At 38.4% G+C, this 25,246-nt stretch overlaps 1 protein-coding gene across 3 annotated transcripts in view; it reads right to left on the bottom strand.

The window, feature by feature from the left end:
* Positions 1-1,178: 1,178 nt before the first annotated feature.
* SLC35G2 (solute carrier family 35 member G2) overlaps positions 1,179-25,246 on the bottom strand; it is a 59,261-nt gene continuing 35,193 nt past the window's right edge. For all 3 annotated transcript variants that reach the window (XM_033131811.1, XM_033131809.1, XM_033131810.1), the window contains exon 2: positions 1,179-2,612. In XM_033131811.1, coding sequence (XP_032987702.1) covers positions 1,356-2,594 — 1,239 coding nt within the window. In that variant the 5' untranslated portion in view covers positions 2,595-2,612 and the 3' untranslated portion in view covers positions 1,179-1,355. The remainder of the gene's footprint in view (positions 2,613-25,246) is intronic.

Here is a 25,246-nt window from a genome sequence, read left to right as displayed (position 1 = left end):
CTAAAGCTAGCAAAAAAGAGGAATCAAGATTGTATTGTCAGGTCTCAGAAGCTCAGAGGAATGACCCAGCTGAGCTGTAGCATATATCCCTAAGAAGATGCTGTCCAACTGGTCCTGCTACTACTGAGGGATATCATGAGACTGGGTGGGTGGAGGTGCGCCAAAGGAAGCTCAAGACTGAAATCAATTGCTCCTGCTAGAGCAAATGGCCATTGCTTTTGCTGAGGTAACAGTGATAGAAACTGCAAGCAAACAGAAAGGAGAAAGTACTTTCGCCCCTGTCTTGTCTTCCAGTCTCCCTTTAATTGGTGGAACCTCGGGAAACATCAGCTAACATAGGAAAAATGTAATTTGCAGGGTCTGAGCCATAGCATCACAGAGGAAAGTGTAGAAGGGTGAATATGGATCTAAGATAGCTCAATAACTTAATAACCAGTGACATATGAACATTGGTTTGTGCTAATTAACCCAAATTAGACCAGAGTTAATGCCACCTTATATGCTTTTATATAGCCTTTTAGGCCCTTTTGAAAAGAATCTGAGGATACCATGTTGTATCAATTTTCTGCTATACTGTGATTACAGCTAGTGTCTTTTTCAGGGGTCAGGAATACCTTCACTGAAGCTTTGACATGTACACACTACAAAATCTAAACTAGGGCAGTTCTGGAAGAGATGCTATAAATGAGGATAAGCAGACCCTACCACAACTACCATCAGGCATAAAATGGCATAAACTAAGTAGAATTGGCAAGAATTCTGTCTTCGCCCTACCTCCATTTCCTAGGCGTTGCCTAATGTGGTCATAGCAAGGGGACGCTCCTTTCCTTTGTTCCTTCTTTCTTGCCTTAACTCAAGTTTTCTTGCCTTAACCCAGCCCAACCAGAAAATCCTAGTTTTCTGATGCAAGTAGATGACAAAACAGGGCTTAGTATTTAGCATTTCACCTTACAGCATACTTTTCACAAATGAAGATTTTTGAATATTGAAGGATTTTTGTTGAACATTTGTACAACATTGGCATGAATATTTTTCTAATTTTTGAACTTTAGAATCATAGAAGTTACATCAGAAAGTGGTCATTTCTTCAAGTCTATGTTCTTTAGTGATAAAAGTTAACATTCTCCTTCTACCACAATTACCTTTTATTAATAACAGCAAAGACACCAGTTTCATGATATTTCACATATTTAATATTTGTTTTTGAATATATGAGACGAGAATAAATTTTTCTACATCTTTATATATTAATTAATATATAGCACTGTCAATTATACAACACAAAAGACATAGGTGAACATTAAAACGGCAGTGTATTGTATTAACTGATGGTTAACAAGGTAATAATCAGGTATTCATTTAATGGGAGAGTCTAGTATTTCCTGATAATCTTGCCTTCTTAAATTCTTCCAGTAAAGTTTATAGCCAGCAAGGACAAAAACACTAATCATAATGATTATGCCTCCAAAGACATCATAGACACTAGGAAATATGTGTAACACTAGAAGCTGTAAGACCATAGCTACCACAATCTCCAAATGTTGTACTGTGCTGACCAAAGCTGGGTGGAATTTGTCCAAGGCATAATAAACTCCTAAGAATGCTGCAGTAGAACAGACACATATAGCAATGAGATAACTCCAGGTCTCTGCATCTAATGGGATGATGGGTTCTTGAAGAACAAACATAGTAGATACTCCCCAGACTGTCCCAGTCCAACCAAAAGTAAACAGTGCAGTCCACATGCTGATCTTCTCCTTAATGGATCTATATATTATCATGGAGAGAGCAGTGGTCAATCCAGCCATTACGGTCATAGTGTATCCAAAGGCTTCTTTCCAGGCATTTAACAAAGAATTGTCTTCATCAACAATGTTGGGGATCATGACAAGACAAACACCTACAATGCTGCACATAACTGTAGCAGTGTCAACATAAGCCATTTTCTCATCTACAAGTAAAAAAGCCAAAATGGCACTGAAGACTGTGGTTGTGGCTCTCCACATCGTGGTCCCATTGCTGGGAGGAACTATTGAAAACGATGTATAAGCACAGGTGATCGAGATGACATTGCATATACCATAAAAGAAGAGACGTAATCTGTATCCACTGGGTCCAAAGGGGGCCTCCTGGTAGTAACAAACAACTAACACAGAAAAGACCTGCAAAACAGAACGGATAAAAATCAGTTCTAGAGATGGAACTTTAGAACGATCAGAAACAAGCCTAGTGATAAGAGCTACACATCCGTGAGCCAACGCAGATCCAAACAACACTATCCACATTTTTCTGGACTGAAAAATGTTTTTTTCTGCAAAGCTCTGGAATTGTCCAATCTCATTGGTCATTGGGTCTTCCGTTGGTGGAGGTCGGGTATCCATGGTTCCAAAAAAAGTTCTTCCTTTTCTTTTCATTTCACTCAGCAAGCCTTTCTTTGGATTTTCTTCCATAAAATTTCCATAGTCTTCATTGATTTCTTCATATCCATCATCCCCAGGCTGGGGATAATGAGAAGTATATTTTACCATCACTGTGTTAGGATGTATTTTCACCCGTTTTTTAATGGGATATTTTTTGGAGGGAGACGTATCCATTTCTTCAGATAATCAATTCTATAAGAAGAAAAAAAAAAAAGACAAATGTACATGTTCATTCAGTAGAAATTTAGTTTTAATTTATATTGTAATTGTATACCAATTCAATAATAGAAAGTAGAGGTTGTCACAGGAGTTTTTAAAAGTAATAGGAAGAAATGATCTGGCAATATGCCTTATCAGATATATGACGCCCAATGAAATTGTTACCCTTTTCACTCTCAAGTCTGTTTCTATTTCTCATTCTGCTTATTCTTTGATTCATTCATTCAGCTATTTCCTATCTATATCACAAACAACTGATATTTTCCCACTTTTCTACTTTTCTCTCTACCCATCCAATAAGAAAAATACAGAAAACTAAATAACAACTTAGCTCAAACCTTCTCATTGTGTACATTTGTCCGTATTATAAATTATAAATGGGTGTGTCCAAGGTCTTTGGTAGAATCACTTCTGTATAATATCACAATTAGCTTTATATTATTATAAATTATAGAGTTATTTTTTAACATTTATTCTGGGCTCCCCATACATTTTCAGATATATAGATACACTGAAATTAAAAAGTAAATAAAATGGATTTAGTGACATTCATGTATTATTGGTGTGTACAACCCTCTGATGAGCAATTGGGCAATATGTATTTTAACTGAAATTTTACTGAAACTACTCTTTAATTCAGAAATACCACTTCTAAGATTTTACCGTGAAGAGATGATCACAAGATGTTTTTTACCTTACGTGTAAAAAGGGAAAAAGAATATATATATATTTGCTTATATAACAAATAATGGAAAGATACAAAGGAAACTAATAATCACTGGGGTGGAGCCAGGAACAAGAATGAAAAAAAGACTTTTTATAGTTTAAATTTATATTTTTATTTTTCAAGCATGATATTCAAAAAATTAAAAACTAAAACAAAATGTTCATCTGTTATTTAAGAAAAAAGGACAGCATACGAAAAAGTGTGGTAAAAATGTATAAATAAGAAAGTTCACTGTAGCTTACTGCACTGACCCTTCATACAAAGGAAGACTATGCTATGCATCCATTTAAAACAACAATGCAGAATTTATTGATGTGGAAAGATGTCCACGACACATTGTTGAGTGGGAAACGAGTTAAGGATTATATGAGATAATGCATGTAAAGAATTTGCCACAGTTCTGGCATATAGTAAACTCTCAATAAATGTTACAAATAAATTCAGCTGCCTTTCACCTATAATTAACTCTTTTTGAAACACTGGGTGTCTTCTACAATGTTATTCTTTGTTTGAAACCTGTATTTGTTCAGTCAGTTCTATGTTATCTATCCAAGAACAATTTCCTCCCCTCCCCTCTAAAAGGAATGAAAGGAGGGAAGAAGGGAGGGAAGGAGGGAGGGAAAGAAGGGACCTTTTTATTTTTTTTGTCCTAATGACATATACCCTATTCCTTGCCCAAAACTCATTAGTTCCAGGATCTTAAACCATAGTCCAGAAATCAAATCCTCTTTTGTTTTTTGACACCATCTGGACAGCCAACTGTTCCATTCCTATTTACTCCCTTCTCTTCTAAACGATACCACCTTCAGTTGGAAGAAGTCGTTTAAAAAGACACCACCTGTGCCCCACAGCCTTTCAGTTAGCTTGGACCTCTCACTTGTAGTCCTTCCAGCATATTACTATGAGGCTAATCTGATGTCCTTTTTTTCCCAACTTTTTCCACGTCAAATCCACTTCAAATCATGACTTCAGCTTCAATAATCCCAAATTGAATTAATAGTCTTAATCTCCCCAATAGATTTTCCTTCCCTAACTTCCTCATTTATGTTTGCAATACCACCATTTTTCCCCTTCCTCAACCCAGAAATCAAGGAACACTCTGAATTATCTATCGTTTCTGCCCTCACATTTCCATTTGGTCATCAATCTTACTGTTTTTGTCTTTCAAATATTTCTCAGATTTTCCTTTTCTCCAATTCTATTTCCTTTGTGATTCTGAATCAGGTTATTGTGAATTCCTGTCCAGAATACTGCATCCTAACTAGCCTCTTGATCCTGGGCCTTCTCCCCTAAAATACATCTATAATATACCACTGTCACGTTAATCTGTCTTTAAAAGATTCAAAACAAAACAAAAACTTCCCTCAAACTTTGCCCATTCAAGAACCTACAGTGATTTCCCACCTCGTAGAATCTCAACTCCTCTTCCTGGCTCTCAAGACCCTGCCTAGTCAAGGCCCAGTAAATACCTGGCTTCTGAACACACACTCTTCCCTGATCAGCCACGTGTCCTCCCTGTCCATTTCTCTAAGCCATTATTCTCACTAGTTCATTCACCCTCTGCTCCAGCATTCTAAGTACTGCTCGTCTTTTACGAAGGTCCAGGCCAAATTCTGCCTTTTAGAAACAAGCCTTCCCTGAGCACTGCAGCCACTTATTTTTTTTCTTCTTTGTTTGAAATCTGCAGTAGTTCTTCTAAATTTTATAATCTAATCATGTTACTATTTAGTTGCCTCGGCTCAGTGGAGTTTTATCTCTAGTCATAGTACCCAAATTTGCTATGTTACTTCTCCTTTCCTTGCTAGTCAGTATCTTTAAGTATCTTAATGACATCTCAGTTAGATCCCATAATTTCCTATTTGCTGTCCGTGGTTAAAATTGTGACTTACATCCATTCAAATCTTTCCCCTTCCTCACTGCAGGCCAGATTATGCAGGGGCATGCAGCTCCAGGGGTATGCATAAGGAGAGGATGTGGTCTGCTATTTTACTCCTATTACTTCAGAATCTGTGGGAAGGCAATATGGTCTGCTTGTGGGACACTTCTTCTATCTCCCTCTAGGCTCTAGCTCCCCTGGTGTATTGGCACAGGGAGGAAGGAAAAGGAAATGTCTCATATATTGGCTGCTGTTGTGTGATGGCTTTTTGATATACAAACTTGGCAAGGCTGAACTATATTCTCCTGTTATTTAATCGACAGTAATGTAGGTGCTGCTGTTGAGATATTTTGCAGATGTGATAAAAGTCCCTAAACAATTCACTTTTTGTTATTGTTGTTCTTTAAGATTTTTTTTTTAATTAAAGTTTATTTGGGTGACAATTGTTAGTAAAGTTACATAGACTTTAGGTGTACAATTCTGTATTACATCATCTATAAATCCTATTGTGTGTTCACCACCCAGAGTCAGTTCTCCTTCCATCACCCTTTACCCTCATCTCCCACCCCCCTCCCCACTTACCCTCTGGTAACCACTAAACTATTGTCTGTGTCTATGAGTTTTTGTTTCTCATTTGTTTGTCTTGTTCTTTTGTTGTTTTTGGTTTATATACCACATAGTGAAATCATATGGTTCTCTTTTTCTGTCTGACTTATTTCGCTTAGCATTATTCTCTCAAGATCCATCCATGTTGTCACAAATGGTGCTATTTCATCTTTTCTTACAGTTGAATAATATTCCATTGTGTATATATTCCACAAATTCTTTATCCATTCATCTATCGAAGGACATTTTGGTTGTTTCCATGTCTTGGCCACCGTAAAGAAAGCTGCAATGAACATTGGAGCACACGTGTTTTTATGTATAAATGTTTTCAGATTTTTTGGGTAGATACCCAGGAGGGGGATTGCTGGGTCATATGGTAATTCTATTCGTAATTTTTTGAGGAACCTCCACACTGCCTTCCATAGTGGCTGCACCAATCTGCATTCCCACCAACAGTGTATGAGGGTTCCTTTTTCTCCACAGCCTCTCCAACACTTGTTACTATTTGTCTTGTTGATGATAGCCATTCTAACTGGGATGAGGTGATATCTCATTGTGCTTTTTATTTGCATTTCTCTGATGATTAGTGATGTTGAGCATTTTTTCATATGTCTATTTGCCATTTGTATGTCCTCTTTGGAGAAATGTCTCTTCAGGTCCTCTGCCCATTTTTTAATTGGGTTGTTTGTTTTATTGTTGTTGAGTTGCATGAGTTCCTTGTATATTTTGGATATTAGCCCCTTATCGGAGGCACTGTTTGCAAAAATCTTCTCCCATTCAGTTGGTTGCCTCTTTATTTTGTCGATGGTTTCTTTTTCTGTGCAGAAGCTTTTAAGTTTGATATAGTCCCATTAATTTATTTTAGCTTTTACTTCCCTTGCCTTTGGAGTCAAATTCATAAAATGCTCTTTGAACCCAACGTCCATAAGTTTAGTACCTATGTTTTCTTCTATGCAGTTTATTGTTTCAGGTCTTATGCTTAAGTCTTTGATCCATTTTGAATTAATTTTGGTACATGGTGAGAGTTAGCAGTCCAGTTTCATTCTTTTGTATGTGGCTTTCCAATTCTGCCAGCACCATTTATTGAAGAGGCTGTCTTTTCTCCATTATATGTTTTTTGCTTCTTTGTCAAAAATTATCTGTCCATATTTATGTGGTTTTATTTCTGAGTTCTCAATTCTATTGCATTGGTCTATGAGTCTGTTCTTCTGCCAATACCATGCTGTTTTGATTATTGTTGCCCTGTAGTACAAGCTAAAGTCAGGGAGTGTGATACCTCCAGCCTTGTTCTGTTTTCTTGGGATTGCTTTGGCTATTCGGGGTCTTTTGTGGTTCCAAACAAATCTGATGATTTTTTTTTGTTCTATTTCTTTAAAAAATGCCATTGGGATTTTGATGGGGATTGCATTAAATCTGTATATTGCTTTGGGTAATATGGCCATTTTAACTACGTTGATTCTTCCAATCCATGAGCACAGAATGTCTTTCCATTTCGTTGTGTCTTCTTCAATTTCTTTTTAAAATGTCTTATAGTTTTCAACCTATGGGTCTTTCACATCCTTGGTTAAGTTTATTCCTAGGCATTTTATTCTTTTTGCTGCAATTGCAAAAGAAATTGTTTTTTTAATTTCTTTTTCTGAGATGTCATTGTTAATATATAGGAATACAATGGACTTTTGTACGTTGATTTAGTAGCCGGCAACTTTAGTGTATTCATTGATTGTTTCTAAGAGCTTTTTGGTGGAGTCTTTAGGGTTTTCTATATATAGCATCATGTCATCTACAAAGAGTGACAATTTAACTTCTTCATTCCCAAATTGAATGCCTTTTATTTCTTTCTCTTGCCTGATTGCTCTGGCGAGGACTTCCAACACTATGTTGAAAAGCAGAGGTGATAGGGGACAGCCCTGTCGTGTTCCTAAACATAGAGCAAAGGGCTTCAGTTTTTCACCGTAAATTATGAGATTAGGTGAGGGTTTGTCATATATGGCCTTTATTATGTTAAGGTATTTTCCTTCTATATCTATTTTATTAACATCCATTTTCATCTTAAATGGATGTTGTATCTTGTCAAATGCTTTTTCTGCATCTATTGATATAATCATATGATTTTTGTCCTTTATTTTGTTTATGTGATGTATCACATTGATGGATTTGCGTATGTTGAACCATTCTTTTGCCCCTTGGATAAACCCCACTTGGTCATGATGAATAATGTTTTTAATGCATTGTTGCATTCGATTTGCTAGAATTTTGTTTAGGATTTTTGCATCTGTATTCACCAGAGATATTGGTCTGTAGTTTTCTTTTTTTGTGTTGTCCTTACCAGGTTTTGGTATCAGGGTAATGTTGGCCTAATAAAATGAGTTAGGGAATACTGTCTCTTCTTCAATTTTTTGGAAGAGTTTGAACAGGATTGGTATTAGATCCTCTTTGAAGGTTTGGTAGAATTCACTATAGAAGCCATCTGGTCCTGGACTTTTTTTGGTCCTTTTTTGCTTTTGGGAAGGTTTGGATGACTGATTCAATTTCGTTACTGGTGATCAGTCTGTTTAGATTTTTCAGTTCTTCACGGTTCAGCCTTGGAAGGCTATATGTTTCTAAGAACTTGTCCATTTCTTCTAGGTTATTGAATTTGGTGGCACATAGTCCTTCATAGTATTCTTGGATGATCCTTTGTATTTCTGTGGTGTCCGTGATAACTTGCCCTTTTTCATTTTTGATTTTGTTTATTAGTGTCTTCTCTCTTTTTATCTTAGTGAGTCTAACCAAGGGTTTGTCAATTTTGTTAATCTTTTCAAAGAACCAGCTCTTTGTCACATTAATTTTTTTCTATTGTCTTTTTGTTCTCTATTTCATTTAGTTCTGCTCTGATTTTTATTATTTCCTTTCTTCTGATGACCTTGGGTTTCATTTGTTCTTCTTTTTCTAGTTCTTTCAGGTGTAACATGAGGACAAGGACAAGCATAGACTCAAAGTGAAATGGTGGAAATTGACACTCCAAGCAAATGGTACCCAGAGAAAATCAGGTGTATCCATACTGATATCAGATGAAACAGACTTCAGGGTGAAAAAGGTAACAAGAGACAAAGATGGACATTTCATAATGGTAAAGGGGACTATACAACAAGAAGACATAACAGTCATCAATATTTATGCCCCCAATCAGGGAGCACTGAAATATACCAAGCAACTACTAACAGAACTAAAGGGAGAAATTGACCAAAACACAATTATACTAGGGGACTTAAATACATCATTGACAGCTATGGATAGATCATCCAAACGGAAAATAAATAACGAAATAGCAGCCCGAAATGACACTTTAGATGAAATGGACATAATTGACATTTATAGAGCACTTCATCCCAAAACATCAGACTATACATTTTTTTCTAGTGTACATGGAACATTCTCAAGGATAGACCATATATTGGGACATAAAATCAGCCTCAGCAAATTTAAAAAGATTGAAATCATACCAAGCATATTCTCTGATCATAAGGCTTTGAAATTGGATATCAACTGCAAAAGGAAAGCAGGAAAAACCACAAATACGTGGAGATTAAGCAACATACTTTTAAAGAACGACCAGGTCAAAGAAGAAATTAGAGGAGAGATCAAAAGATACATAGAAACAAATGAGAATGAAAATACATCCTACCAAAATTTTGGGGATACAGTGAAAGCAGTTTTAAGAGGGCAATTTATATCATTATAGGCCTATCTCAAGAAAAAAGAAAAATTCACTTTAAGCAAAAGACTATCTTGGGTGGGCCTGACCTAATCGGGTGAGTCCTTTAAAAGAGGAGATCACAAACAGTTCAAGCCCTTGAGGTTCCAACCGGCTCATGATCCTCCTTTCCATACTGTCTGTGGACAACAAATTTCAGCCTGTGCTCACAGGGTTTCAACATGCTCTTACTGTTTTCTTCCTGGCTGCCTTGTTTATCCAGCCCCTGAAATTGCATAATCCAATTCCTTGTACTTAATCTCATACTGGTTCTGTGTCTCAGGTTGAACCCTAATTCTGATTGATACATGTTAGAATTCCCTCTTTGATTGTTATCTATTTCTCTGTTAACACTGATAGGCCATTGATACTTTCTAGTTTGCAGGCATCCAAATGCAAGCTATCTCAGGTAAATTCTGTAGGGTCTCCCTGGTGCACAAATTCCCGATGTGGGAGAGCCTCCTTCCCTAGGGCTTATGGCCCACAGTTTTTTGCTACTTGGTCCTCTTACCTGGTGGGCAGCTCTCTTGGGCAAGCACAAACTATTCATTTAGCCCCAGGAAACTCACATATCCTTACCACTCCAGTGAGTATACAGGCCACTCACCACTGCCCCTTTTCTCCAATGTTCTTTCTCTGCTCAAGCAAGAAAGGGAAAATTAAAATGTACTATCTAAGCAGACCTATAATTGGGGAATGAGAAGGCATATGCAATTGTTGCAGATAGTGATCTGATAACCTTTACCCTAATTGCATTTAAACATCAAGAAGACAAAAATCGTGACTACAAAAGAAATACACAACTTTACCAGAGTAAAGACATCAAAATTATTAAAGATTTTTGCTTACCTTGTTTCAGTCATCAATTCAAATGAAGACTGCAGCCAAGAAATCAAGAGAAGGCTGAGACTCGGAAAGGCAGCAATGGAAGAATTAGGAAAGATCATCAAGAGCAAAGATGTGTCATTAGAGATCAAGGTTAAGCTCATCCAAACCCTTGTATTCCCAATTACTATGTACGGATGTGAAACTTAGTGAAGAAAGCCAACAGGAAAAAAAATTGATTCATTTGAAATACAGTGTTGGAGGAGAGCTCTGTGAATACCCTGAACTGCCAGAAAGATAAACAAATGGGTCCTAGAGCAAATTCAGCCTGAAACATACTGGAGGTAAAAATGACAAATCTGAAGCTGTCCTACTTCAGGCCCATCATGAGCATGCAGCGTTCTCTGAAAAAGACAATAATGCTGGGGAAACAGAAGGCAGTAGGAAAGGAGGAAGCCCAAATATGAGAAGGACTGACTCCATAAAAAAAGCCATAGGCATGAGTCTACAGGAGCCGACCAGGACTGTTGAGGACAGGACATTGTGGACGTCACTCATTCATAGGGTCACCAGGAGTCAGAGGAGGCTCGGTGGCATATAACACCACCAAAACTTTCACCCTCAGTCAGCTTTAAGGGAGAACATCCCTCTCCTCCCCACATAGGGAAAAAGCACACATTTTTAGACCAAAGACCCATGTGATCCCTATAACAGATTGTATTCCCAAAGAGAGCCACTAAACTAGTATCTCCCAAACTACACGTTTGTTTGTTTTTAATGTGAATTTGCCATTTATTAGGTAGAGAGGAAGGGTCTATATCCCCTCCCATTAAAAGTAGGCAGGCTTTTGTAACTGTTTCAGGCAAGAGTATGGCAGAAGTGACAATGTAACTTCTGAGGCTCCTTCATAAAAGGTGATATAGCTATGCCTTCATAGCTGCAACACTTTTGCTTGTAGCTCTGAGCCAATAGCTAAGCAGCCTGAGTGCTCTGAGGCAACTACGCTGTGAGGAAGCTCAAACTAGCCCATTTAGAGAAACTGCACGGAGAGGTCCTGAGACTACTACATGAAAAGAGAGAAATGCCTTGTCAGCCTCCAGCGGCTCCAGCCACCCATCTGACTTCCAGTATATAAGAGACCCTGAGTCAGAAACACCCAGCTAAGTCCTTTCCAAATTCCAGACCGCAGAAATTCCAAATTACAGAAACCATGACAGATAATAAAATGATTGTCTTTGTTTTAAGCCACTACACTTTGGGGTGATTTGTTACCTGCAATAGATAACTGTACACCCCATTTCCCTCCCCAGTATTTTATGGAATGGGAAGGAGAAGTGGTCACAGTGATAGTTAAACTAGAAAATGTCTTATGTCTGGTGCTAATTGATTGGCTTTTGGAAGCAGGATGTTTTGTCCTCCATTGTGGGATCCTGGATACTAATTCTAAGGTAAGAGGAAAGTTTTATTCAACACATTGTTAGGCATATGTTAGTGTATTTAATCCTAGTCCAACTGCATACTTTATACTGTTATTTGCACTGCGTAATTTTTGTTCATTTCTGTCAGTGGATTAGTCTATAATATATATTCCAGCATTTCTCAACGGCATTAATATTATGTTGTGTCCTACTGACGCAAAAACAATCTTGTACTAAAGGGATCTTCTTCAGTCTTTCTAGTTTTCATTTAATTTCAGGCTTCATGAATACACTTCTTGAAAGGAACCTGGAATCCTGAGTTGTTATTTTTTGCATATGTAAGTCTTTCAACATGTGAGAGTTTCAATATATATTGTGGTACCGTACATCCAGCACCATGCTAGACTCTATAAATATAAAGACAAATCAAGTAGGCATGGTCCCTGTGCTCATAGCACTTACGGACTAGTGGAAAAGAACAAGTTCAAATGTAATATTTTAGTAAGTTAATCATGCAAGCAACTACATGGAGTACAGGAGACTGTTGGAGCACATTCAAAGGGCAACTAACCCAAATATGGGGGATGTTAGTAGGTGTCCGGGTGGAAAGGATGCCCGAAGTGGGAATTAAGGCATATGTAATAATTAGTCAAGTAAAGAAGAAGAGAAAAAAAATTTAAAGATAAGAAATTTAAGAGTCAGAAATGCTGGTTTTGAGATTTGGCTCTGTTACCAACTGTAGTAATAATATCTATTTTAAGGGAAAGAGTTTTAGATGATAATTGTTGGGATCTTTTGACTCAACTCTTCAAAATCAGCTTGTATTTTTATGAATTTCACACTTCTAGTGTTTCGCTATTTCTCCCATGCAAGACGACTGTGCAATTCAGTAATCACAACTTTCTAGCACCTGCTCAAAGTTGTTCTAATGTGCCAACTCAACATGTCCTCCTTCCTCACAGAGACTAAACTAGGGGTCGAACTAATCTCACAGCTCTAGTTCCTCTGACAAGGATTTATATGGGGAGGTGTCCTCTAAGACAGAGGTCTTCATTTCAGCTGTATAGAGCGACTCAGCTAAGTAGAGGGAATGTGAAACAGTAAAACCAGAAGACCAGCCTGCTCAGCTACAAATGTATCAGCCTGAAATGCTGGACACAAATGCATGAGAAGGATGCATAGTTTGGTGTCTACTTGAACAATGGGTACACTTCAGTGTGGTAAGCCTGAAACCAATATTTTTGTCCAAAGGAGGCACTATTTCCTAAGCTATATCCCACAACATAAAGCACAAGATCACGTCACTCCTAAGGTTGAGAAAATTAACAGACATCCCTGCTGTCTTGGTAGGAATCCTCAGGACAATCCCTTTATGGTACCTAAGGCAAATGCCACTTGGTACTAAGAGTTTCTTACTTTAATTACCAAGCTGATCCCTAACATGGCAAAATGTCTTAGATATAAGGCTGGCTAAGGAGGGTAACTTGATTATAATACAGTGATTTAAATGTAGGCACTAATGTGATATTGACACGTATAAATGAGATCGGCTTTTAAATATTTATAAAGAACTGATAGTTTACTACCTTATACCTAAACAGCCTACCCCTGAAATATCTTAGTAACCCCAATGTGCTTAAACATCATTCCCTGAATGAAAATGGAAAGACTACACCTAACTCGACACCTAAAATGGAGAACCCAACAACCATCTTTCCAGGATATGATGAGACATCAGGATATATATAGGATCTGTGCTGTTAAATGTACCTCCTGAGACCTGCTGAGAAAAGCCATTCCTTTAAACCGATGAAAAGGGGCCCACATTCTGAGGCCCCAAAGGCATGATTCTATGTTCCTTATGCTCAACCCTGCCTGGAATGGTGATAAGATAGCACCCTTAACACCCCTCTTTCAATAGGGATTCTCTCTTTCCCCACTGCAACTCATGAGGATCAGGAAGACCAGAGGAAGCATTTAAGTTTGCTTGTGCTTTATTAATACTTTTAAGTCTGTGTCTTTGTGTAAAAGCCAACTGCTTTAGAGGGAAAAGAACCTGCTTCTAAGCTCCGACCTCTGTAACTAGAAAATTAGTTCTTAAATAAAGCAATGAGGTAGAATTTGAAAGACAAGAATGATAATAAGTGAAAGTAACAAAGTAGGAGATAAAAGACACTTTCTTGCATGAGGCACACTTAGGAAGTGAGGAATTTATCATGAGGAATTAAATGTTTGCCCTTCTTAGGAGGTGTGAAAATATTTATGTTGCATGTAAGTGACAAATGATCAAAACAAACCAAGTTTAGAATCAAACGATGAAAGTAAACAGTTTTATGAAGATGTGAAAGAGGGGCTGCAGGAAAAGTTAATTGTACAAGACTTTAATCAAATACTTAGATTATATAGGAACCCACTCTAAGCAAATTCAGTAGAAAGGAAAAACAAAACAAAAGAGGAGACATACAATCTAATAGTCTCCTATGGTAAACAAAGTGAATATTACCTCTATAAAAATATAAAAAGAAATTTCATAGCAACCTGGAATTCTATTACTTAGGACAGCTATACCATATGTAATAGCAGAATTTACAATAAAAATATTCATATTGTACCATTATTGCTTGACAAACAACAGTCCACCTGCATCTCACTAAGGAAAACAAAACATAAGGCACATAATCATTTCCCCCTTTGTAACACTTACATTAAAGCATCTTTGCAATGGGTTATAAGAAGACAAAGAAGACCTTGATTTAACCAGAAATCATGACAACATTTTCAGCACTTTAATAGAAATAATCAGAATTAGGATAAAAGCAAGAATGAGAAAAGAAAGAATGGCAAAACTAATGGCTCTGAACTCCAGTGAAAACAGAAGGAAAGATGGAAGAAGTCAGTAATACCATCAATAGCCAGACATACTGGTATAAACAGTATGCTTAGCACTAAACTTGGGTTAACTCAGCTTTGAGAAGAGGTGAAACCTTAGGAGGTGTTGGAGTAGGGGAGCACTGGAGAAAGGTGGCAAACTAAGAATTTGGAGCAAGGCAATATGACCTATTATACTTTGAACGGAACTGAAAAGGAGGTAAAGGAAGGTACTCACTTTGGGAAACTACTACTGTTGATATTATTGAACTCATTCTATGTGACGGGCAACTGGTCGGCCATAAGGAACAGGTCAGTAGGTTCTATTGTTGAAGAGAATTTGTTCCAGTTTTGTCTAGAACTTTTTATAGTACCCAAACTAGTGTCTCCTCCCCATTCTTCTCTCATTCTTTCCTCTTCCCAGGCCCCTCCCTCTTTCCCCTCCTTACCTTTACTCCTGTTCCCCACAGACGTAGCCCCATCTGCATTCTAAGCCAAAAGTCGCTGCCATTTATTGATGCAAAAGATCTCAGGAAAAATTTTATTTATTTCATTGCCTTAAATGACAAAGCATTATCACTGTCAGAATCACATTATGCTTTCAAAAGAAAACAAACTATTTTTTATTTTCCTGAAATCATTGAGTTCTCTGACAGGAAATGGGTGATAATGATAAAATGTCTGTGCAGAATGTAGGAGAAAAGCCTCAATCACATGACCACCCCTGCCACTGAGAATCCTACCATAACACCTGGCTTCCTGCCATCCAAACTAAATTGCACATATTTTCACTCCTCTGGGCCTTTCCTGTGCCATTTGGCATTTTCCCTCTGCTTCCTTTTGTCATTTTATTCTCTTTGTGTGTGACATTAAATTTTAAAAAGTAGTGGTTCCTCCAATGTGTGTTTGGGGAGAGGGGAGGAACAACCTAAGTGCTTAAACAGATGAATGGATAAAGAAAATATGGTATATCCATACAATCAAATATTATTCAGCCATAAAAGAAATAAGTTCCAATACATAGTACAACATGGATGAACCTTGAAGACATCAGCTTAAATGAAATAAAGCCAGACACAAAAGGACAAATATTGTATGATTCCACTTATTTGAGGCATTTAGAATAGGCAAATTCATAAAAACAGAAAATAGACTAGAGGTTACCAGGGCCTGGGGGCAAAGGAGAAGGAGTAGTTATGCTTAATGGTTCCAGAGTTTGACAAAGCTTTAGAAGTGGACAGTGGTAATAGTTGCACAATATTGTGAATGTAATTAATGCAATTGAATTGTATACTTCAAATGGTTAAAATAGTTTGTGATATATATATTTTACCATGATTTTTCAAAATACAAAAAAAGCGAGAGAGGGAGGCAAAGAGGGAGGAAGGAAGGAAAAGAGGGAAAAGTAGTGGTTTGGGGAGAGGGGAGACAGCGGTAGGCATTGGTACTTCTTTTTAACACCCCGCCCCAGTAATCCTATGTTTAATTTTCTCTTGAGACAGCCACTTGACTAGATTATCTAAGGGAACCTTCTGGCTTTAAGATTGAATGAATCTGTAGGCTGCTCCATGACTAAGGAAGACAGGGAGTGGCACAGGGCTGGAAATTTAAAAAAACAAAAAGTGGATACTGAAGCCAAACTACCTGGATTTGAATCCTAGCTACATGTAATATTGTGGCTCATAAGAAATATATATTTGGTCATTCAGATGACCCAAATATATTTCTCATATATATTTGGTCTTTGTCCACAGTTACTGGCTCACAGCTCCCAAAACCCTTAGAATTTCCTAAGTAACGACAGCATCAATGTGTCTTTGGTTATCTTAGTAAGTTAACTTAGGGAAAGCACCTAAGGATGGGAGCTGGTTGCAAGAGAAGCCAACCAACTTATGAGAGGGTTGGAAATTTTAGTCTTACACATGACCTCTGGGGAGGGGAGGGTGCAGTGCCTAGAGATTGAATCAATTGCCAATGGCCAATGGTTTAATCAGTTATGACTATGTAATGAAGCCTCCATAAAAACCCAAGAGGACATGGTTTGGAGAGCTCCTGAGTTGGTGAACACATGGAGATTTGGAGAGAGTGGTGTGCTCAGAAAGGGTATGGAAGCTCCATGACTTCCCCTTCCTCTGCATCTCTTCCATCTGGCTGATCCTGAGTCATATCCTTTCATGATAAACTGGTAATCTAGTAAGTAAAATGTTTCTCTGAGTTCTATGAGCTGCTCAAGCAAACGAATTGAACCTGAGGAGGGGGTTGTGGGAACCTCTGGTCTATAGCCGGTCAGTCTGAAGGCCAGGTGACAACCTGGACTTGGGACTGGCATCTGAAAGGCGGGGGCTGGGGGCAGTCTTATAGGATTGAGCCCTCAACCTGTGTGATCTGACACTGTCTCCAAGTAGACAGTGTCAGACTTGAATTGGATTGTAGGACACCCAGCTGCTCTCACAGCATTGCTTGTTGGTGTGGGAACCCCCCCTGCCCCAAGACTGTGGAATTGGGTATAGAAAGAACCCTTATACAGAATTTATTAAATATACCTTGGGCAACTTAACCTCTTTGCCAATTTCCTCTTCTGAGAAACTGCAGTAACAATTGTATTACCTCATAGGGAAGAATAAGAATATTAAATCAGTTAATACATACAAAACAGTATCTGGCACCTAGCAAGTGCTCAATAAATTTTAGTTCTTTTTTCACATTATTCTGCATGCCTGGAATGACCTGGCCCTCCCCCTTACTGCCCTTGTCTACCTGCTGAGCTCACATTTGTGCTTCAGTGGTTTGTTCAAGTGTTATTTCCTCCTCTGCAAAGTCTTCCATGTCCTTTCTCATCTTTGTGCTCCACTGTCCCTGTATTCATGTGTTAAGTGTCCTGTCTTTCCCACCAGACTGTATACTTCTTGATAGCAGACTTTCTCACCATTACATCCTCAGCCCTTAACAGAGTGCCTGGCACTCAATAAATGTTTGTTGGATGGAATGGAATGGATTTGAAACCCAAGAAGAGGGAGATATGGAAAAGAATGGGGAATGACGTTAGACTACGATATTTCTATAAGCCCTTATAGGCCCAGATATCCACATCTGCTCTCTTGGTATCACTGCTCAATCAACAGTAATCTTCAGTAACTTAAAACCTATAGTTTCCTTTGATAATCCAAACTATAGAAATGTTCAAAAAAACTCTCCCTGTCCTCTGCCTTTAGCCTCTGTATTCGTCAGGTTATCCAGAGAAACAGAAATCAATAGATTGTACATATGTGTGTGTATGTATGTACATATTATATATATGAGTTGATACATTAAATTAACATTAAATTAACCATCACAGACCCTCTGCTTGTCCTCCATAAGCACAAACGTTCTGGCTATTCCAAACTATGGGAAATTCTTTGAATATGTCATGCTTTTTCATTTCTCTGTGTTTTTACATATGCTGTCCCTTCTTTATGGAATACTTTCTTCCTGCTTTTCCACCTAGTAAATTTCTACTCATTCTTCAAGGCCTGTAAAACTTTCCCACCCAGTCTAAGTTAGATGCCCACTCCAGTGCTTTCATTATACCTTCAATCATAGAATTTATTGCACTGAATTACAACTGTGTTTTTGTCTTTCTCTTCCACTAGACCTGTGAGAGTTTTAACCCCACGGGTATTAAAATTAGTATTAGTCATTATTATAGTTGCAGCACCTTGCACAGTGCTTGACATGAGATGGGTGTTTAATAAGTGTTTGCTGAATGAATGAATGAATGAATGAATGGACTATTTTTTTTAAACGAGGCAGATTTTATTTAGAAAAAATATATAAGTAATATAAATAAATGGATTTAAATGGCTAATAACTGAAATAGGGAGCTGTATTCATTAAAACACTTTAAAGTCCTTAATAATATTGTAAGAATAATAAAACATCACAGTGTGTTGTTTGGCTATTAATAGAATTGTGTACTTATCTTCTGTACTGCTGGCTCTATTTCTGCTGCTTGATCTCCCATATTTCCTTTAACATTAAATTCCTCAGGCATAACTAGAGCTGTTCCTTAAGTAATGTTACCTGCTTTTCTTAATGAAACCATTCTCAATCAATTAGGAAGGGTGCTGGGGATATATGTCTTTCAGTATCACCAGGATGAACTTCCGTTGTCACTTCCTTATTTCCCAATGCACACCTCACAGTTTGGCCCAATCAGGTGAGTCCAGAGCCATTCCTCATCCGGCTCCCGTGGGCTATCTCAGGACAAACTTCTCACTCAGGAGCTACTTACCACCATCAGATCTCTAAATAAAAAACAACTTTATGTTTATTATCATTGCAAAAATAATATATGTTTATTGTAGAAAATTCAGAAATGTGGGAAAGAAAATAAAAACCATGATCCTACCACCCAGAGATACTGACCCTTTCCAGGTCTTTTTCTATTTGTGAACATTTTTTTCCCCAAAACTGGTATCAAACACTGCATCTTATTTTATAACTTTCCCATTTTACTTATCAATACATTGTAAACATTTTAATATGTCATTAAATATTCTACAACATCACATTTAATGGCTAGTTAATATAAATCCAACAATGGGCTTTGAACACAACAGGTCATTAACTTCAGCTTTCTGAGAGCTGAAAGGCAAATGGGATGATCAGCTGCCACTTCCTATATGCGAACAGACCCACAATCATCACAGGAAAAGCCACACATGTGAAAATGAACAGATAACAATTCTGAAGTCATCCCACTGCATGTAAATGAAGAAGTGGTTTTTGATGGTCAGGGGAAGATTGTTAAAAAACAAATAGATAAAGCAAGCGTAGTCATGTTTGTCTTTGTTCTCCATTCCGATGTCATCTATGGAGAGAAACTAGCTGAGAGTAGAAGTGAAATAAAGTATGTCTTCATTCATGTTTTGTATGTTTATTTAGGATCAGTGCACTGGTTTTGAAAGGAGTTGAGGCAATGATTCAATTAGAGTTAAAGGGAAAATGAAACCACAGGAAATAGAAAGCACAGATGCTTCCAAGCACCTGGGATGTGCTCTTTTGGATCGTTTGGTCCTGAATATGGCTCTATATTCTCTAATTATAATAATAGCCATGTTCGTTCAGCCCCTTCTATATACTAAGAACTTTATTTGCTTATTTAAAGGTCAAAACAACTCTATGAAGTAGGTATTATAATCTCCATTTTAATGTGAGGAAATAGGTTCTAGGATGTTACATCACTTGCAAGTTAGGGGGTGACAGCACCAGTTAATGGTAAGAACAAAGTTCAGGTTCAGGTGTGCCTTCCCAAGCCCTTTCTTCTATACTATACTTGCAAAGTAACCATCCGTGTCCACAGAATAATGTTCCCAAACCCGTCACCCCTCACCAAGATGTCCACATCCTAATTCCCAGAACCTGTGAATACATTACCTTATATGACAAAGAGGAATTAGGGTTGCGGAGGGAATCAAGGCTGCTAATCAACTGAACTTAAAATAGGGAGACTACCCTGGATTGTCTGGTTGGGTCCAATATAATCACAAGGGTCCTTAAAAGTGGAAAACAGAATCAGAAAACTCAGAAGAGATGTGACAAGAGAAGCAAGGTCAGAGTGATGCAAGGTGAGGACTCAGCCAGCTGTTGCTGGCTTTGAAGACAGAAGAGACTTGTGAGCCAAGGATTGTGGGCAGCCTCTAGACGTTGGAAAAGGCAAGGAAATGGAGTCTCTGCACCCAGCTGACACCTTGATTTAGCCCAGCGATGCCCATATTAGAACTCTGGCTTACAGAATTGCAAGATAATAAATTTGCGGGTTTTTTAAGGCACCAAGTTTGTGATAATTTGTTACAACAGCAAAGAGAAAACTCAAAACATCATTCTATGAATATCTGAAGATCAGGTCTATATTCCTGCAAAACCCACACACTTATTACAGGTGTATACAAAAGAACTGCCTGCATGTAAATCCCTGATTTTCCGTAGAAAAGAATTTTGTATCTTTTTAAGATCTAGAAAAAGTTCTGGATGAGACTGCAAAGTTCTAGGTCAAGTGACATGGACAAGATTATTTCAGCCCGAAATAGAAACTACTTGCTTGCCCCCATGATACTATTTGAAATGTCTGCTTTGAAGAACCACATCCTTGTGGATCATCTAGGAAAAGATAATTATAAAAAATTTCTCAATGGCTGAGTAAACTGATCTGCTGGATGTAGCTATTAAATATTGAATCAGAACTTTGGATGGATTCTACCAAATAGGATTTTGGATTAACAACCGATACTGGAAACAGGTTAACCAATTCTGGAGGCAGCAGATCTGAATTTGAACTCTACCTCTATCATTTTCTACCTGTGCATATAACATCTAACCTTTCTAAACCTCAGTTTCTTCATCTGCAAGATGGGCTGATATTACCAACTTGACAAGGTTATTACTTAGGATTTAATGAAAAGATGTATCAAAAGAACCTAGAATAATACCTGGCACATAGCAGGTGTTCAATGAATACTAGTTTGCTTCCTTCATGTTAGTCAAACACTGTGGCGATTTTGTCATTAGCATAGAAGAAATGCTTATTTTCCTCTCTGCTCTGTTTCCACAGCAAGACGACTTATATACAGTTACGAACTGCTAGATTAGAAAACTTTAAAAGGATAAAATCATGCATTCTAGGAACTATGCCTGGAGGCCCAGCTTGAAATCTGCTCCTCCAGCCCTTCCACTTCTAATTCCTTGTATTATGAGGCCTGACAAGTTCGCGAACTCATCCTAGAAAAGTGCTGCATACCTCATTGCTGAATATCCCTACAGTCACCTTCCAAGTACTCCCCTTGGGAAGCAATGCACTGACGCCAGCACCTAGTCTACCCTTCAAAGCAGTTTTGGAACTCTTTTTCTGGAATGGCCATCAGAGCTGTCGTCGTATTACCCTTGATGTTCTGAATGTCATCAAAATGTCTTCCTTTCAATATTTCCTTTATCTTCGGGTAAAGAAAGAAGTCATTGGGGCCAGGTCAGGTGAGTAGGGAGGGTGTTCCAATACAGTTATTTGTTTACGGACTAAAAACTCCCTCACAGACAGTGTCGTTTGAGCTGGTGCATTGTCGTGATGCAGGAACCATGAATTGTTGGCAAAAAGTTCAGGTTTTCATCCAACTTTTTCACACAGCCTTTTTAGCATTTCCAAATAGTAAAGTGGTTAATTGTTTGTCCAGTTGGTTGGTACAAATTCATAATGAATAATCCCTCTGATATCAAAAAAGCTTAGCAACATCATTGCAACAAGTTTGTGAACTTAATTGTCAGACCTCATATGTCTCTTTCTAATTCTGTGTATTTTACCTTTTTCTGATTGAAAGAGCTAAAGTGATTTTTGTTATCTGCAACTAAAACTTGTCATATACAGACACACTGGCATACCATGTAATGTTTAAAATTGAATCCTGTCAATCAAGGAACCTCTCTCGTCTGCTCTGCTTTTAACAATATTATTTTAATACAAGATGCCAATAAAGCATTAGTATTTTAAAATTTATGGAAGAGTATTCACACACAAATGCCAATCTAAAGAATCAAAGACTGAAGATAATGCTGGTGATCCCTTCTTAAAAAAAAAAAAAAAAAAAAAAGCCTTAAATTGCTATTAACTCTTTTCTTGATGAGATAGGATGATGTATAATAGTAATTCATAATAGAAATTTGCCTCCATTTTGTTCCTCATGTAGTTATTGCTTTGAGAAAATAGCCTACAATTTATCAAGATAGCTAGAAGAGATTTTTGAAAGAGTTTCCCAAGATTGGTTGGTAGTCTGGGATATTACAAGAACATGAGATTTCCTTAACAATGGGAGACAGCACTTTGAGCTCATACTGAAGAAAGCATGTTAACAGCGGTAAATATGGATTTAGGACTGCAAATTGGGACAGAATCTGAATAATTCTTTCCAGCCATCTTCTACTAGGAACCTTTTTAATTTTATGTGACTACTTAGAGAGTTCTCTGGAAATGCAATTATCATGGAAAATTTCAGTTCTTGTAACTCTCTTGCACACTCTGTCCACTCTCCCAACCACTTCTACTCAAATCTTCATCTAGGCCCAGCTAGCGATGTCAGCCCAAGGGGCAAGTACTAATACTATTTACTCAGACCTCTGATTATTAAAGTGCCCCACAGACCAGTGAGGAGCCCTCATAGAATGACTCCACCTCCTCACACATCCATGCTCGGCAGGACGTGTCAGCACATCTCAAGTTTCCTGGGTTGTGCACAGCCCAAGGTGGCTCTTTTAATCTGCTATGTCCACTCCTTCAACAGATCCAGGCACCATCTAAAGGGAGCATGCCAAGTCACAATCTCCTTTGTGAAGGAGAGAGACTTCACATGCATATTTGTGTTCCTGGCACACAGCACATTTAATAAATGTTGCTTGAATAAAACTAAAGATTTAGTCCTGAACTGCATTCTACAATTGTTCCTTGAACTTTGTTCCATCCTGCTATCAGCTATTACAGGCTCTGCTATTTATTCTCCCATTTCTATCCTGGTTTCATCTTTGAAATTGTCCTTACACTATTATCTTGGCCATTCGTCTACAATTCTGACTCTGTGCTGGGGACACTGGTTCCAGATCCCTGAGGAACCCCTCTCCTGCTCTGGCATGCCCCCTGGACTCTATGCTGGCCTCATCCTGGCCCAGGTTAGAACAACCCAGCCAGGATTCTTCTGGGTGAAGGGTCAGCATCTCTGTAAAGTTCTTGGATTGAGAGAACTTTCATTTGAGCTACGTCACTGAAGAACTTTCGATCTAAAAGTAGGAAAACCCTGGAACTCCACTCGTCATACCTTCTTGTCTTTTGAAGCAGATCCCGAGTCACCCATTCAGGAAGAAATAAGATAAAAACCTAAGACTTACCACTGTTAGTCATGTCCACAAATCATGTGGGGGGAAAAACCCAGCTTACAGTCAATTTAAAGGAGGTAATTAGGGATGAGTACTGATCTTTATACCCACATTATTATCAGTGAGAAACTGATATTTGGCTCAAAACATAGTAGGATAGGAAATCCTTCTTCTCTCACTCCATGAGCTTCTTGCTCTTGAAAAAAAAAAAATACATACTTTGAGTTCTGAAGAATGGCAAGCTTGTTGCATTCTGGAATCTAGTTTTGGGGCTCTGACCTTGATAGTCCAGCTGTTAGATAGGGTTCAATTCTGTATTGCTGTAGCAATTAACTAGCTTTTGTTTCCACAGCCATTGACTGAGCCTCCTGATCCTGCCAACCAACTCACAAATGAATCTTCTTACTCAGGAGAATCAGGGAGGAATGCAGATGAACCAGTCCACCGCCATCATCGTCACTGTACTTTGCTGGTAACAGGTCACTGGGGATACCCTCTGTGAGGATCTCTCCCTGCAGTGCTAACAGATGCACAGCACCCGGACTGGACGACAGCATACTCATTCTAGGCTAGAAGTGATTTGGGGCACTCTAGGCTGAATGATAAGCTCCTTAGCATGTTAGCTCACGTCAGCTTAAAAGAGGAATACTTACGTAAGAAAGAATCTTTATTTGGGGCTGAAAAGCAGAAGCTACCCAAGAAGGTGTGGGTCAAGGCTGCTTGATGGGGCTGGATGAGGCTGAAGCTGGGGTATGGCTTGGTTGTGCTGAGGATGAAAGCTGCTTAGTTGAACTAGGAAAGGCAATGGATATTGGATTCCAGAGTGGGCCAGGCTTGGAGAAGCAACGTAGAATGTAGTCTGAGAGGGCTAGGAAGAGTTGGGCTAAATTAGGTTATGGGAGAATGGCATAGAGGCCTGAGAATTTTGCTGGGTTGTGTCAGTCTGGTTTATAGGAGAGGTGAAAGTTATAGCTAAGGGACTTGAAGATGAGGTGAGGGAAGGAGAGACATCTGATAGGATGTACAAAACAGGAGGCCTAGACCAAGTTTGAGCTGGAGACTCAGCTGACAGATCTAGGGTAGAAAGTTAAAGAAGGGATGGCCAGGGGTTGTCAGCCATACGGGAGATGCTAAGAGTCAACAGCTGGCTCTGGGATGGACAAAGACTGAGAAAAAGGAAAGAACTGAGTAAGAGCCAAAGATGGGAAAGAGAAAGGGTTACAAAAGGGGAGGCATGGATGGGAGTTATCAGTCTGGTTGGAGCTGGGCTAAACATTCTCTCTTGCCATCAGCTAGCAACTGGGCCTGTTAACGTTACTGTACAGGCAAAATCCAAGTGAGAAACCTGGCTCCTCTATATCCAATGGCAGTTAATGATGTTAGTAGACTGCCATGAACCATGCATATCAGCAAAGGATAAGGTTAACTGAGGCTGAAAAACAGCCTTATGTGGCAGTTTTCAAACAAGAAGGTTGATTTGGCTTGTATGAAGGCAATGATGTCTGATTTGGAGCAGAGCAATTTGTGTTGTACCATTTTAAAATCCATTCTGGCACACTGATGAATGTGTCGGCTGGCAGCTAAGAACTTGCTGGGATGCAAGAGTCTTTCACCATTTATAATTGACACTTCCCCTTCCAGGAACAGAGCCTTTCTAATCTC

This window comes from Rhinolophus ferrumequinum, chromosome 17, assembly GCF_004115265.2.
Source record: "Rhinolophus ferrumequinum isolate MPI-CBG mRhiFer1 chromosome 17, mRhiFer1_v1.p, whole genome shotgun sequence".
Classification (NCBI taxonomy): domain Eukaryota; kingdom Metazoa; phylum Chordata; class Mammalia; order Chiroptera; family Rhinolophidae; genus Rhinolophus; species Rhinolophus ferrumequinum.
Note: the sequence above shows the minus strand (reverse complement) of the source record. Positions and strands in the feature narration are given on the sequence as shown.